We start from the raw sequence: 16,155 nt of genomic DNA on the forward strand, positions 1-16,155 counted from the left end.
CCGCGCGAGGCCTTCCGAGGGTTGGGCGCCGCGGCCCTTTCTGAGGGTTGTGGAAGCGGGCCGGAGCCCGGTGGCGTCCTTGGGTTTGAAGGACACGAGCGAGACCTGTTAGAATCTCAGCCCTTCCCTGGATCCCTGTCAGGGCGGTGGGAAGCGGCCCGCCCAGCTCGTCTGCGTTGGCGGAGGGTCTGACATCTTCCCCCGCCCCCAGAGTGGAATTTTGTTATTAGGCAAGCCCATTTAGTTATTCCAAGTGGGCTGGCAGAGTGTTTGCCAAATAATTCCTCGGGGGCCTGCTTCCAGGAAAAAAAAAAAATCATAATTAGCATATTTCTCTGGTACAAACTTGAACTTTGAAAGAGGTTTGTACGTTTCACATACTTTAAAGATTTTTAAAATTTTATTTATTCATGAGAGACACAGAGGCAGGCAGGGACAGGCAGAGAGAGAAGCAGGCTCCCTGCGGGGAACCAGATGCGGGACACTGTCCAAGGACCCCGGGATCACGCCCTCAGCCAAAGGCAGACGCTCAACCACTGAGCCACCCAGGCACCCCTCAGATATTTTAAACTTTCCTCAGAAATCTTCTCACACTATTAAGTTGTACGTCCTTGATTTTTATTTTTTCATGAAATACCACAAATTCTGAATTAGTGGAGTTGAAATAAAGCTGCATACTTGGACCGTATGATTCAGTTCTTAAATATTTGAAACTGAGGAATTTCCATTTTTCTTTCTGTTTTATTTAGGTGGTTAGTCGTTAACAATTGTTTTTTATTGAGTATGGACAGGATTTGCGATACTTTGCTAAGTCCTGAGGATGTAAAACCATGGGTTGCTTTAATGTAGTACAATAAATTCTCGCAATTTTACCCAGCAGTGATGGTCGTTGTCCTCCAGAACAGGGATGGAGGAAATATCTGCCCAGGAAGCAGCAGGATCACCAATTGTCCAGTTTCAGTCTTTGGAGAGCCCATCTGAGGGTCTGTCCCCAGAGCCTCTGTTCGAGCAGGACACCGACATGGAACAGGAGCTCAACGGGGGTAAGGCAGAGAGAACACGTAAGCCCAAGAGAATGGGGAGTACAGTGGGGCTCCTGGGCCTGGTATGAGAGAGGCCGGGAACTTCAATAAGAAGATGGCTCCTAGGGGAGGTCTGGAAGGGGAGGGACAGTTGTGACTCAGTTCAGTTCTGGTCTGGGCTCTTCTATTAAGGATAGCCCTTCTTTCTTAAATAGGCAGAGTGGTGGACATTTCACTCTGCTCTGGCTTTTGTTTTCATTTGTAAAACCTTGACTTTATCCCAGTTTCACATCCAGAAAAATTTCTAAGATATGCTGCTTTTGCTGCATCTCACAATCCTTGCCTTGCTTTTACTTCCTCTTAGATTTAGGGCTTGTCTCTCCCCCTGTTCCCTTCACTTAGTTTCTTTCCTCCTTGATGACTTTGTGAGCTTTGCCACTTGCCATTCTGTTGTAGCCGCAATGTTTGTGACTAATCTAATTTTGGCCAAAAAAGCAACCATTTAATTCCTTGGTTGAGCACAACTCCTATAGTGTACACATATCACATATTGACTCCACAGTAACATCTTTATGTATCATATAGATAGGTTGACATGTCTTTACTTTTTTTGTTTTGTAAGAACCTTGTCTTAGATTGTTTGTGGCCTACTGCAGTGCCTGAAATAACATGTGTCAGCAACACCACTTAAATGCCACAGTATTGTGGGGCATTGTGGGAGTGTGGAAAAGGTTGTGAGGAAACATGACCATTCCTAATCTTTGGAGCCTCTCACACTGGTTGCAGGGACAGTGCCCATTCACGAAGGCTCACTGAAATTTACAGAGCAGTGTGTGGGAAAGCATCAGAAATCAACTAAATCATCATTGCTCTGGACAAGTCACTGCAAGTCTTTATGCTTTGCTTTGCCCATCTGCAAAACAGGTATAGTGGGTACCCTCCTGTTTAGAGGAATGTCCTGCCATGAGAATAAAGTGAAATATGAGATTTCATAAGAAAGTCTTGTATCTTGGTCTACACATGGGTAGGGAGGGTAGGCCAATGCTGAGAAGGAGCAGAGTAGGTACACTCAGTACCTGATAAATGTTCATTGGTTTACTAGAATGTTGATGTGAAGAAGGGTCCCACTGACTCCCTCTTCTTTCAGGGAGCCCTGGGGGAAGGGTTGCTCTCACTCTTGGCTCCTTTCTCCTCCCTCAGCTCCACCTGTTCCCCAGGTGCCTGCTCTTCCCCATGAGGGAAGCCCAGGAGACCAGGCAGCTACGCTCCTGACAGCCAGGTACCAGGTGAGCTGAGGAACCCTCTGCTTTTCCTCAGGGACTGTTGCTATTGATCGAGTGTGGCCCTTCCCTCATCCCATCCATAAACCCTGCCTTGAAGTTTTTTCAGTAGCAGACCCCAGTTTGGGAATTGATCCTCTGCAGAGACCTGGACTTCACACAAATCACCTTCCCATCTCCCCACGACCACCAGTAAACACTGTTCCTTCTCTATCCCTAGTGCTGTGATGGGTGCTCATTAGATGTTAAAGATTATGGAACTCATTCCCAAGTTTCTAGTCTGTTTTCCCTCCTCCCTAGCTTTGCTACACACTGGAAACCCTCTCTGTGTCATCATTTTGTTCTTCATTTTCTGGCCATGATACTGTGTGGCCTCATTCCCCAGAGCAGCCAGGCTGTGTTATTTCAGGAGTTTGTGACATTCGAGGATGTGGCTGTGCACCTTACTCGAGAGGAATGGGGATGCCTGGACCCTGTTCAGAGGGATCTCTACAGAGAAGTGATGTTAGAGAATTATGGGAACGTGGTCTCACTGGGTAAGGACTTTCTTATTATTCAGTTTACCTATTAGGATTTCTTTACTTCCTTGTTTCTGAGGAGGTTGCAAGGTCTCTGAGAAAGTGGAGTGTGGCTCAGATTCCAGGTCTTAGAACCTCTGAATCCTCCATCTTCAAGGTCATCTCCTCTGGGAGTGGGTTTTCTCCGGGGGTTTCAAGATGAGACATTTTATTTCTTATCTTTAATTAATGCTTCCTGTTTTCATGGGGTATCTGTTTCCTGTAAGCAAAGAGAAACTTGCTTGTGCTTTGCCTAAGTTCTCACCTTCCCTATCTTTTCCTCTTTTTTGAGAGAGATCCTAGAGCCTCCCAGTCCACAATCAGACAGTTTCCTTCCTAGTAATTCAGTGTCCCTGTATCTGGAAGTTTTACATTTTCCTTGGAAGAAGAAGTGCCTTTTTTAAAAGATAGGCTAAAATCCTTGTTGAATAATCCTTTACCTCTTAACATCCCTAAATTCATCTCCAAGCAGGCAGAGTTTGAGAGACTTCATTTAGAGACCTGACTCACTGCGAGTCTATTTCAGTGAATCATTCAGATGGTAGTCCTAAGTAACCTCACCCCGAGTAGCAGAAGTTTCAGCTTTAAACCGAGTCTCTCCTTTATCATTTGGATGGTACAGTAGGCTCTTGTGATTAGGCACCCAGTAGTGCTCTAGTGCAGCATCAGTGGGGCTGTTGGCAGCTCCCTTTGATGTGATCATTCTCCTTTTCCTTTTTTTTTTTTTGCCTGTCTTTGCTTCTGCTTTTTTAATTTTTTAAATGTGTGTATGTATTTAATCACACTTTTTCTTTTCTCTCACTCTCTCTCTCTTTTTTTTTTTTTTGGCTTTGCCTATGCTGGTGGCATCCTGGGTGTTCCTTTGTCTCCTTGATTACGCTCAAGATGAAAGAAGTCTTTTTACCTGTGGGGAGGCACCCTGCCCACTGGGAAGGTTTTTAGTGTGTTTCCCATTCCTGGCTCTTTGATCTTTGTAGGCATACTTCTCCGCCTTCCTACCACCCGGATTCATAGTGTGAATTCCTGCCCGGCCCTGAGTCATACCCAGGCAAGTGCTTTCTCTGGAGAAACACTTGCAGTTCTTTCAGCAGGAATCTCCAAGAGATGGCCCAGGTATCGGCTTCCCATCGATATTGCTCGTCCCCGCTCGGAAACCCCTTTTCCACGATTGTAAGATATTATACTTGATTGATGCTCTCAGGATGCCACCACTGTGTAAAATTGCAGCTCCTTAGATGACCTTTGTTAAATTTCTGAAGGGCCAAGGAAGCCCTGTTGCAGCCAAATACAGTTTGAACCTGAATTCTGAGTTTATTCATAAGCCACGGTTGGTGGTCATCTACTTGTGTTCTGAGAAACCACAGAGTTCAACTCCAGTTCTTCAGTTATGACCTTTTCATGTTGTTTTAGAATGTGGAACATATACTGTGCACCCCCTCCCCTTTTCTGTAGTGAATATGACCTGCCCCTCCTATTGTCTGACTTTCCTGCAACCCCTGGGCTTTCCTCATGTTTAACACTCTAGACTTCTCCTTTAAGTCCCCATGGCCCCCTCCAAGACCCTGACTTTGTCCCCTTTATTCTTCATGGTGCTATACAGATTGATGCATTTGAATGACCTTTCCTAATCAAGTGTTCCTTAGCTCTGTCCTTGATGGATGGGAAATGGGAGGGCAAAGAGTTTAATTTCTTTATTTCAGGGTATGAAATTGAATGTATATTTAACAACTTTGTAAACTGTAAAGTGATGTAATTGTAAACTACTGTTAATTTTACCTAATAATTACATAATTTCCAACAGTTAATCTGTCTACTTTTTGGAGTAAACAAACTTTTTAGCACTTTAATTAGCCTAGTAGCACAGTGTGCTATTAGACTGAACTTTATCCCATTTCCTGTGTCATCTCTGTATATATACAGGACATGCATGCACACACACAGACTGGCTACAAACACATACAAGAAACTCTCCTGTCCTGTTTACCTTACTTTTGTGACCAAGACAGCATCTTTTTAGTAATTATTTTTTACAGTCCTTAGGAAGTTGTTTTCATATTTGTGGGCTCAGCAAACTCCACCTGATGTGTAAGTTTATACACTTATTTAGCTTAATATTTGGTGTTGTAAAATATGGACATTGTAATTCAGTTCCTGACTTACCAGCCCCACTGTCAGGTTCACATCTTTTTCCCTCGGTGGTAGCTCAATTGTATTTGTCACAGACATCAAAACTTTTTTGTTTGGGTAAGTGCTTCTACTATTTAGTAGTAAACATACAGAGTATGAGCAGCTGAGTAAAAGAATAAAGTAAGTAAAAAGTCCTATTTTTCATTACCAAATCTAAAGAGAAGCATGTTCTGTTGACAGCGAATGAATTACTGACTTGAGGGTCATACCCAAAGGGAATTTATCTGTGACTTAGTGCTGGAGGTTAAGACCAGGAAAGTGGTCTGGATTGCATTTCACACAGGGTCATTGTGGCTGGTACCTTATTAGACGATATCAGAAACATGCCTATCAGAATTCTAGCTGTTAAGGAAGTTGATAAATCAGGAAATGTTTGGCACATAAACCTTTGCTTTTCGAAGTTGATGTCATTAGGACAAAAATGATTTTGTATAGAATGTCTTTTACTGCCATGGCTATTTACTGTTTATTGAGAGCCAATATGTTACAAGGTACTATTTAATCCTTACCATAACCCTGTGAGCAGATGTTATTCTATTTTATACCTGAGGAGACTGAGGCTCAAAAGTTAACTGATATGTGCAGGGTCAGAACTAGGCATAGGGACACCTTGGTGGCTCAGCGGTTGAGCGTTCACCTTCGGCTCAGGTTGTGATCCTGGGGTTTCGAATCAAGTACTGCATTGGGCTTTCCACAGGGAACCTGCTTCTCCCTCTGCCTGTATCTCTCTCTGTCTCTCTTTCTCTCTGTGTGTGTCTCTCATGAATAAAGAGATAAAATCTTAAAAAAAAAAAAAAAAAGAACTAGGCATAGGACTCAGATCTGAATCTGAAGCTCATGTTCTTTTTCATTGTTTTGCCCCTTAGGACAATTAGTCCAACCACATATGGTGGGGTTTTTGTTTGTTTTATTTTTTCTTTTTTTAAAGATTTTATTTATTTATTCATGAGAGACACATAAAGAGAGAGAGGCAGAGGGAGAAGCAGGCTCCATGCAGGGACTCAATCCTAGGGCCCCAGGATCATGCCCTGGGCTGAAGGTGGCGCTAAACCGTTGAGCCACCCGGGCTGCCCTGTTTGTTTGCTTTAAAGCTTTCTCTCTCTCTCTCTCTCTCTCTTTTTTTTTTTTTTTTTTAAGATTTTATTTATTCATGAGAGACACAGAGAGAGAGAGAGGCAGAGACAGAGGCAGAGGGAGAAACAGGCTCCATGTAGGGAGCCTGATGCGGAACTCGATTCCGGGTCTCCAGGATCATGCCCTGGGCCGAACTGCTGAGCTACCTGGACTGCCCTATTTATCTTTTTATTTAAAGAGAGAGAACAATGGGGAGGGGCAGAGGGAGAGAAAGTCCCAATCTGACTGTGCTTTAGCACAGTGCTCAATGTGGAGCTTGATCTCATGACCCTCTCAGATCATGGGCTGAGCTGAAACCAAGAGTCAGACACTCAACCGACTGTGCCACTCATGGGCTCCACATGTGATTTTTTTATATTCTTATGGCTTTATACTCTGATGACAATTAGAAATTTCATAGCCGTGAAAAATTGGACAGTTGGGTATTAGGTTGTACAGTTTGTGAGCAGAAAGAACATGCATTCGAGAAGAAGTAAAATCGTCTAGGGATACCATTAAATCTACACAGGAACAGTATTACCAAGGAGGGATTTTATTTGTATATTTAAGGACCAAGAAGAAGGGCATAAAGCTTTCATAAAGCTTCCTTGGGTTGGTGCCAAGGATTAAATTAGATTAAATTATGTGTGTAAGTACCTGGCTTACGGTAGTTATTTAAATGAATTTTTGGAAAGGACTTCAAGTGATAAGAGCTAGAGATAAGATTTAAAAATTATTTAAAGAAAATTTTAAAGTAGGCACTATGCTCAGCATGGAGCCCAGCATGGGGCTTGAACTCATAACCCTGAGATCAAGGCCTGACCTGAGATTAAGAGTCAGATGTTTAACCAGCTGAGCCACCCAGGTGCCCCAGATCAGATTTTTTAAAACAAATTTCAGGACTGTGTTCAAATTATTTTTTTATAGTGGAATTTCCTCAAATTGAATATTACTCATACTTTTGTGTAGGAGTTGGATTTTTAAAGAGACTTTCATTTCTTTGATAGTGAGTCATATTGTTTCCTTTTTAAAATTTTAATTTTTTTTTATATTTAGATTTTTATTTATTTATTCATGAGAGATACAGAGAGAGAGGCAGAGACATAGGCAGAGGGAGAAGCAGGCTCCATGCAGGAAGCCTGATGTGGGACTCGATCCCAGGACTCCAGGATCATGCCCTGAGCCAAAGTCAGATGCTTAACTGCTGAGCCACCCAGGCATCTCTTTATTTTATTTTCTTAGATTTTATTTATTCACGAGAGACCTAGGCAGAGGGAGAAGTAGGCTCCTCACGGGGAGCTTAATGGGAAACTCAATCCTAGGGCTTTGGGATCACGACCTGAGCCAAAGGCAGACACTCAACCACTGAACTACCCAGGTGCCCCTTAGTTTCCTTTTAATTAGAATATCCTTGACTCCAAATCTGTTGAATCCTGGCTTTCTGTGTATTAATCTAGTGACCATTTCTCTGTTCTTTTTATTATTTTTACCTTTTACTCCATCGTCAGTATGTTGATCTTCTTTTGTTTTTCTGTATGTATTTTGGAGGAAGGGATAGATTTCATTCACAATCATTATTTTTTACTAGTAGACTATGTAAAAGCCAGGTTCCGAAAGATTGTTTGGGTTTGAGGCCTAGCTTCACCAATTACTGTGACCTTGAGCAAGTTACTTAACCTCTCAATCTTAGTTTTATTATTTGTACAATGGTAGTTTCTACTTCTTAAAGTTATGATGAGTATTAAGTTATTGACAATCTGGAAAGTTCTTGGTGTGGTCCTGTGGTCCTTTGCACCCACTACATGTGCAGTGCACCTTAACTTAATATTTTAATTAGACTGATGATAGAGCTGATTTTTAGTTTGTATTTCAAACCCTGTTCTCTCATTGACACTGTAGTCTTTTACCTCGCACTGCCTACTAGGGATTTTCTCTTATTCCTCCCTGCATTAACTTAAACACAGTCTAAAATCAAACCTATCTTTCCATGTGGAAACCATCCTTTTTTGTTGTGTGTAGGTGATATAGGTGTAGATATAGAATAACCAAAATTTGCTTCAGTTATCAAATACTTAGAAACACTTTAATATCTGAGTAAAAGTAAATTCTGTTAGAATTCTGAGCAGAATATTTGCTGCTTCATGTCACACTTTTTTTTTAAAACTTGCAAAACTTTCATTTGACTCAAAGGACCTCAACTAAATAAGCATCCAGGCATCCAAAAGAGGGAATAGACAATTAATACCCAGCAGGAATTCAGAAACACAGTAAATGCCTTATATGTGTTCTGCTCTGTCTGTTCATAGTCTCTCACATGGAATCCCAAGAGGACAGCTGTTGGTTTGTCATATTTTCCAGGCCCAGCACCCTTTTAGAAACTGGTTATCTGTTATATGTTGACACTAGGACACAAAATTGGCGCTCAATAAGTAGGTCTTAAGTAAATAAATCCGAAGTAGTATAAGATACATGGTCTTTTCTAGTAAGAGTTTATAAATGAAGTAGGGATAATTCCTGAAACCAATTAAATAAAAATCTATAAACTCCATTATATAGTGACATGTCAGGATTAGGGAAACGAATAATAAATTGTGTAGACATTGAGTACGTGGGGAGAAAGGCTTTTGGAATTGACAGGCTTGAGCTAGTCCTTGTATGTGTGCTACTAGAAGATTTCTGGGCTGAAGACATAAAAACTGCCCTTTTGATACTATAATAGTTCTGCCCCCTCAGGATCAGACTGCTTCTTGCTTTTGCTTTAAAGGAGATTAGATCCTAAGAGTCCATTATGTAAGTCAAGAAAGACCATTTTTATTTGAAAGTTCACATTTATTGCACTTTCTCTCTGTATTGGATTATAGTTGGTTGTTTTTCTATTTTTACATACTTTCCATATGGGAGACCCCCCAGAGATATTTGTTGAATAAACAAAAGTGTAAGCTTCTAATTGGTAAGAATGTGTTATGCTATTTTGTTTTCTCGTATGCCCTGAAGTGAATTGAGATTGGTGAAGTTTCTTGAGATTGGTTCTTAGACTATATATTCAGTGTTCACTGATTCTTTTGCTCCAGTTTAGCTCACCACACAGCATGTACTTAAGTATTCACCTTCCTCCAGTCCAGTGAAGTTATATTTTGATGACTTCCCTTTTGATCAGGTCTAATACTTGTAGACCAGTTCTAATACAAAAATTAATCAATCTATAGGCAACAGCTGAAGAGTGAATATGATCACTTCTGTGAAGACAGGTACATACCCATGCTCAAATTCCCTTGTTTGAATAATGTATAAATGAATACTTCTCCCAAAGTCATCAATGCCCTGTAACACACCTCTTTCCGGAGCACAAATAAGAGCTCCTTGTAGAGGATCTTTGCCCTTCTCACTCTCCAGGGCTTCCCTAATGTCTTCTAAGAATTTACTTTATCTATCTATTAACCATTAGTTAAAAAATGGCTTGGTGTAGTGTCTGGGGATAAATTGCCACATCCCATTTCCTTCTCTGTGAGCAGGATTTCCATTTTCCAAGCCTGATGGGATCTCCCAGCTGGAACAAGATCTACAGGTCTTTGATCTGGAAACTAAGAATAGAGAAGTCTTAAGAGATGACTGCTCAGGTGAGTAAGGTAGAATCAATTAGATGGAATTAGTAGGGAAGTAAGAGTCCAGTTGTTGAGCCAAGTTGTAGCTGCTTTAGCAAGCAGAATGAAGAGCTCCGTCTCTATACCAGATGGAGAGCTCCTTCCTTTTCCCTTCAGTTCTGATGAATTCTTTGCATTTATTTTATCCCTTATCATCTACAAGTTATACTGAGTCCCTTATTCAAGTTGCTTATCTGTAATTCTTTTGTACTACTTCCCTATTAGCTCCTTTGAAACACCTTATTTGGTTATCTTCTTACTCTACTGAAAATGTCCTCTGTTTCTACCATACCCTGAACCATTTGGATATTACCTTTCTGCTCCTATTCATGCCCTTAACATCTGCTGTTGAGATTTTGTGCCTGTGCTTCAGAGTAGATAAACTTCTCTCATTTTAGTAGATTCTAAGTTATTTAGTTTTCTCCTCTCGAGTTTTTTTTTTTTCTTTTTTCCCCTAAGCACAGGGTACAGATTACATTTGCATTTTCTATTTATATATTGAATTAGATGGAGAGACCAGAGAAGAGAACAAGCTGTTGATTCCTAAGCAGGAAATTTTGGAAGAAGTACATTCGTACAGAGTGAGAGTAGGAAGACTCAAAAAGGATATTGTCCAAGTTCCTGGGACTAGAGAAGTGTCTAAACCTGAGGACAGATTAGAAAGGCTTCAGGAAATCCTAAGGAAATTTCTCTTCCTGGAGAGAGAGTTTAGGCAAATAACAATCAGCAAGAAAACTTTCACCAGTGAGAATAATGAATGTAATGAACCTGAAAAAAGCTTCAGTCTGGACTCTAGCCTTGATACAGATCAGAGAGTTCTTAGAATACAGAATATTGATGATAGTGATAAGTATGACATGGGTGTGAACCAGAATTCAGCTGCTGGTAAACAAGAACAAATAAATCTAATACAGGATGTCCAGAGTACTGAATATAAGGAAAGCTTAATGGATCTCTCCCACCTTAGTAAATGTGAGAGCATTCCTGCCACGGAGAAATCCTATAAATGTGATGCATGTGAGAAAGTCTTCCATCAGAGCTCTGCCCTTTCTAGACATCAGAGAATTCATACTAGAGAGAAACCCTACAAGTGTAAAGAATGTGAAAAATCTTTCAGCCAGAGTTCGAGTCTTAGTCGACATAAGCGAATACACACTAGAGAAAAACCCTATAAATGTGAAGCATCTGATAAATCCTGTGAAGCATCTGATAAGTCATGTAGTCAGAGCTCAGACCTAATTCCACATAAGAGGATTCACACTAGAGCAAAATCTTACAAATGTAGTAATTGTGAGAGAGTTTTCAGTCGCAGTGTGCATCTTAGTCAGCATCAGAGGATTCACAGAGAGCTGCCCTGTAAGTGCACTGTCTGTGGCAGTGACTTCCATCATACCTCACACCTTGTTGAACATCAGAAAGCCCATTGCGAAGAGAAAGCCTATGAGTTCAACGATTGTGGGTTGACCTTTGTTAAACATCAAGGAATTCATCTCAGAGAAAAGCCCTATACATGTAAGGAATGTGGAAAAGACTTCAGATTGAATTCCCATCTTATTCAGCATCAGAGAATCCACACGGGAGAGAAACCCCACGAGTGTAGTGAATGTGGAGAAGCTTTTGGTCAGACTTCATGCCTTGTTCCACGTCATAGAATTCACGGGAAAGAGAAGTCCTATGAGTGTCATGATTATGAGGAAAGTTTCAGTCAGAGCTCAAACCTTGTTCTTCAGCAGGAAGTCCTCCCTAGAGAAAAAGCCTTTGATTGTGATGTGTGGGAAAAGAACCTCAGTCAGAGAGCACAGCTTGTTCAACATCAAAGAATTCATACCAAAGAGAAACCTTATGAATGTGCTGAACGTGGGGAGACGTTTAGTCACATTCAGGCTGCATTCAACATCTGAGAGTTCACACCATGGAGAAATACCATATGTGCTGAAGGTGGTGAAGCCTTCAGTCCTGGCTCACCCTTTAATCAGCATCAGAGAATCCACACCAGAGAGAAACCCTCTGAATGTGATAACTATAGGAAAAGTTTGTCAGCATTAAACTTCATCAACTTCCACAAACCCATACCAATAAGAAAACCTATGGATACCTTGTATGTGGCAAATCTTTCATGCTGTTTTCATATCTTAGTCGCCATTGGAGAATTCTTACTGAAATAAAATTCCACAACTGTAACAAATGTGAAATACCTTTCAGTCAAAGATACTACCTTGTTCAGCATCAAATTCATTCTACGGAAAGAATTCTGTGGAAAGCCTATGAATGTAATAAGCGTGTATGTGCATGGGAGGATTCAGTCATCTTCCACCCCTTATTCAACAAAGAGTCCATGCCCAGGAGAAGCCAGTCAAGTGTAGCAAATTTGACAAGTCTTTCAATGGGAGTTCAAGTCTTTCTCATTGTTAGAATCTCCACACCAAACCAGAAGCTGGTACAATACAAATGGAAAGATGTACCTCCACATTTCAGGCTTTACTCAACATCAAAATACTGGAAAGAGAATTTTATATCAGATTGTTAATATATAGCCCTGATCTTTTTCATTGCAAAAGAAGATAGTCTGAGGAGACTTGGTGAATGCAATGGTGTTTCCTCATGGCATTCTTTTATTTAATAGGTGGTGTAAGTAGGTATATAAACTATTTATGGAACTCATTTAAACTATTTTTTTAAATATGGCCTATAAATGTTTTTATTTTTCCTGAAATTTGGTTCCTGTTACAGCTTCTCCAAAATATTGTTGATACACCAATGTAAGAACATAATTAACTTCTGGAAAGTAGCTCATTTAGCTTTTTCCGCTGTTCTCAGCCCAAGTTCTCTCCAAAACAGACTCTTAGGTCTATTGTTTCCTGAGCATCCTACTTCCTGTTCCTTTCCAGCCACAACATTTGGATTCCTGTTGATTTCTCCATCTTCTTAGCACCTTCAAGTGATGGTTTTCTAGTTTTAAGCTTCTCATCAGCAGGTATGCTGCCCCTACTTGATGTTGGTGTTCTTGTGTCTTCTTTCCTAAAGTGAAGCATCTTCCTTTAAAAAGAATTGGATTTCCACATCCACAAGTTTGAAGGATTCTGTCTCCCCTGTGTTTGTGGCAGGTGGCTAAACATTTTCAAACGACACCCAAGTTCTTAGCTGCCATGTCTGCATTCACAGCCCTCTAAAAGAGATGATAAGGACATCAGGGAGCCACAAGACTCCTGGTGGTCTAGCTACATTCACTCAGCACCTGTTCTGCATGTCAAGTTTAGAATTATTTAATACTCTTCTGTTGAAGGCCAGCAAAATGCTCGGGTCTACTTTTGATAGGAGAAAATATAAAGAACATATACAAAAAATAACTTCATAAGAGAATGCAGCTTCTCAAAAAAGAAATTACTGTTCTTCTGTAATCTCTAGAGAGAGTATTTCAAGAACGTGGCAGGTCTGTTCCTGGTAAAATTTTAACCACTATGATTGCTTCTTTATCTGTTTGGATTTTTGCCCTCTCCACCCACTCTCCCTCATCAATCCTGGACCATATTTGAAATGTGGGGGTTTTGTGTATAGTTGTTTATTCATCACATTTTCTGTATTTTATGAGTCTACAGGCCTTATAAAAGAACTTAGGTTTTTTGATTGATCAAAGTGATCACATGTCAGGATGCCCAGACTTCAGGATCACTGTCAATACCTAGTCAAGAATTCATGATTATTTAGACAGGTGTCAAAGCATTTTATTGTATTTTTCCATCTTAAGCTTCATAACATTTTGTGAATAAGGCAAGGGTTACTTAAAATTCCTACTGTCATTCCAGCAAGTGAGGCCTTCATAGTTCAGATATTATAATATTCATTAGGGATCCTCAACAAATATATAAAAATTTATTGCTTCTTCTATAAGCCTCTTATGGCTAAGCTCTAAGATAGTTCTACCACCGTATTTTGCCTCTTAGCCATCAGCAAGCATAGGATCTTATCAGGTGCAAGTAGAGATCTAAATGAATTGATTTAAATGTAAAAGCAAATGAAAAATGCATGTTTTTTCTCTTTATTTCTGTGTATGCCCTTATGTACAGAGACCAATGGTCACTTCTGGTGATTATGAAGCAGATTAATCCCTAAATAGCAGAATATGTAAAAATCACATGTATGCATTTGGTTTAGGAATGTGCTTTTGTACTTCCACTTGAATAAAGGTGTGTTTGATACTCAGAATCTGTTTCAAAAAATATCTAAAGGCCTCAGCCGGAAGCATTTTGAAACTTGGAGTCACTTTCCTGGCTGCGACACATTTCCTCCCAGAAACCTCCTTCATGACAAGAGTGGAGTGGATCACCATCCTTCATACTGATACAGAGCTTGCTTTTCTACAGACTTCTGGAACAGTCTGAATGTTTAGGATTCTAAAGGTTATTTGATTGGGCTGTTGTTGACACATAAAAATTTTGAGGTTTTGGTAGAACTAGGCAGAGTTTTTTAAAAATAAGTAAAACATTTTAAAACAATGAGAAGCCAGAATAATCCTCGAGGACAATTAACTTGTCTCTTTAACCCTGGAATATTTAATCAGTCCAATATAACAGGGGTTTGTGTTTCTAGTCTTTTTATCCTGAAAACTGGGGAGGGAAGAGAAGAAATCTAATAGCTGAGGTACACCAAATGTGGTCTGTCTTCTGTCCACCTACCTACATGGATATGTATGTATGTTCATATTTAAACTTAATCCTCACAACTCTTCAAGGGAACTAGGTCTCTTTTACAGAGGAACTGAACTGTAGAGAGAGTGAAGAATCTGTTACGGTCACCCAGCAAGTTAATGGCTCAAGTCAGGCCTGACTCCCAGGCTTTTCATTATCATGATGGTATTAGACACATCCCAGAACCCAGAGAAGTTTTCTTTGATAGCTCTTCATTCTCTGTTTATATCCTCAGTGATGGACTATTACCAGTTTGCAATTGATCTTAAATGTTCCCAGAAGCTGTCTGGGACACTAGGAGAAAATATCCCAGTATCTTTTGGGAGCTAGTCAGAGACCCTCCCTGAAACCGGCTTAGATTAATTTTGACGATGACCTGCCACAGGTCAGAGCTCCCAAATTTCTTACCTCCTGTCAAGCTACCTATGCTCCTGTCACCAGATTTTCAGTTCCATTTCTCAATGCCTAGAATGTGCTCTCTTTTTCTGCTAATTGGAACTTGCTGATTGATGGACATGTATTAGGTTTCCTACCACTTCTGGTTAAATTGTAGCAGTGAAGCAATGTGGGTAATGGGGAAATGAAGTTTGATTACTTGGTTTTTGGCTTGAACGAAAAAGTAGATGTAGACTGTAGACATGGGGACCCCTGGAAGAGGAGCAGGAAGAGTATTTCAGGCAAAAGAGCATGTCAGAAGGTCTTCAGGTGAGAGTATGGCATTTTTGAGGAAATAAGCTCTCTGGAGGATTGCCTCACCCTAGGAAGTAGTTTGGGAGCAACTGAGGAAGTCTAAGAATGAAGTTTAAAGGAGACCCCTGGGGTGTCAACAGCAAAGCCCAATGGGATTCTCACATCTGAAAATGTGACATCTAGTCTTTGATTCAGTAGTACAGTTGCCAGATACTGTGCTATTCAATGCTACCCCATGGGCACAGTTAATGTAAACGAATCAAACCATCTATTAGGTAATGATGACTATGACAGATTAAGGTAGTAGTCCTAGCAATGACTCTGGAATTTACATATCTGTGTTTGAATTTTGCTATTTATGGGCTGTGTGACTTTGGAAATTTTACTTAGCCTCTCTAGGTTTCCTTGTCTATAGAATGGTTAATAGCATGAAAATTAAGTGCGGTAATGTAAAAGGTACTGGTCATACATTAAATTCCAAAAAGTTATGAATATAAACACCAATATAAAAACCCATGAAAATATGTGGTTAGCATAAAAGCTAAAAAAAAAAAAAAAAAAAAAGGAATTAAGGAGCAAGCATTTAGAAGTACAGGACTAGCATTGTCCAGGAAGGGATACCCTGGGTTTGGAGAACTTAAATATGGCTCTAGGGGTCATCAGGAATGGAGACCGGTAGGAACTGCCTCCCCATAGGCACTCCTTACTGGAGTCAGCAAACCTGTCTCTTCTTGCTAACGTTTGTACCCTATGGCGTCACATCTTACACTCCTTTCGAAATACGGGCTCATGAAGGAACAAGTGTTTCATCCAGGACTGGAAGGATTTTAAACAGCCCACCGTACGAGTCAGTGAGAAAATAAATACTGGAATCTTTAATTCTGTTGATGCATCCAATTCACCTTCACTTTTAGAAAATGGTTAACCTCTTACATTTGTATCCCATTCATGTTTATAAATTTACAACTTGGGCAGAATCA

At 40.4% G+C, this 16,155-nt stretch overlaps 1 protein-coding gene across 10 annotated transcripts in view; it reads left to right on the plus strand.

Moving 5' to 3' along the window:
- ZNF655 (zinc finger protein 655) overlaps nt 1-16,152 on the plus strand; it is a 16,802-nt gene extending 650 nt beyond the window's left edge. For 2 of the 10 annotated variants that reach the window (XM_077907855.1, XM_077907857.1), the window contains exons 2-6: nt 901-1,043; nt 2,223-2,308; nt 2,688-2,838; nt 9,672-9,776; nt 10,308-16,152. In XM_077907855.1, the coding sequence (XP_077763981.1) occupies nt 908-1,043; nt 2,223-2,308; nt 2,688-2,838; nt 9,672-9,776; nt 10,308-11,701 (1,872 nt within the window). In that variant the 5' untranslated portion in view covers nt 901-907 and the 3' untranslated portion in view covers nt 11,702-16,152. Of the gene's footprint in view, nt 1-877; nt 1,062-2,222; nt 2,309-2,687; nt 2,839-3,836; nt 4,665-9,671; nt 9,777-10,307 lie in introns of those variants that run through there. The other 8 variants (XM_077907853.1, XM_077907856.1, XM_077907854.1 and 5 more) reach the window with 7 other exon arrangements.
- The last annotated feature ends 3 nt before the right edge of the window (nt 16,153-16,155 follow it).

Source organism: Canis aureus, chromosome 8, assembly GCF_053574225.1.
Source record: "Canis aureus isolate CA01 chromosome 8, VMU_Caureus_v.1.0, whole genome shotgun sequence".
Lineage (NCBI taxonomy): Eukaryota > Metazoa > Chordata > Mammalia > Carnivora > Canidae > Canis > Canis aureus.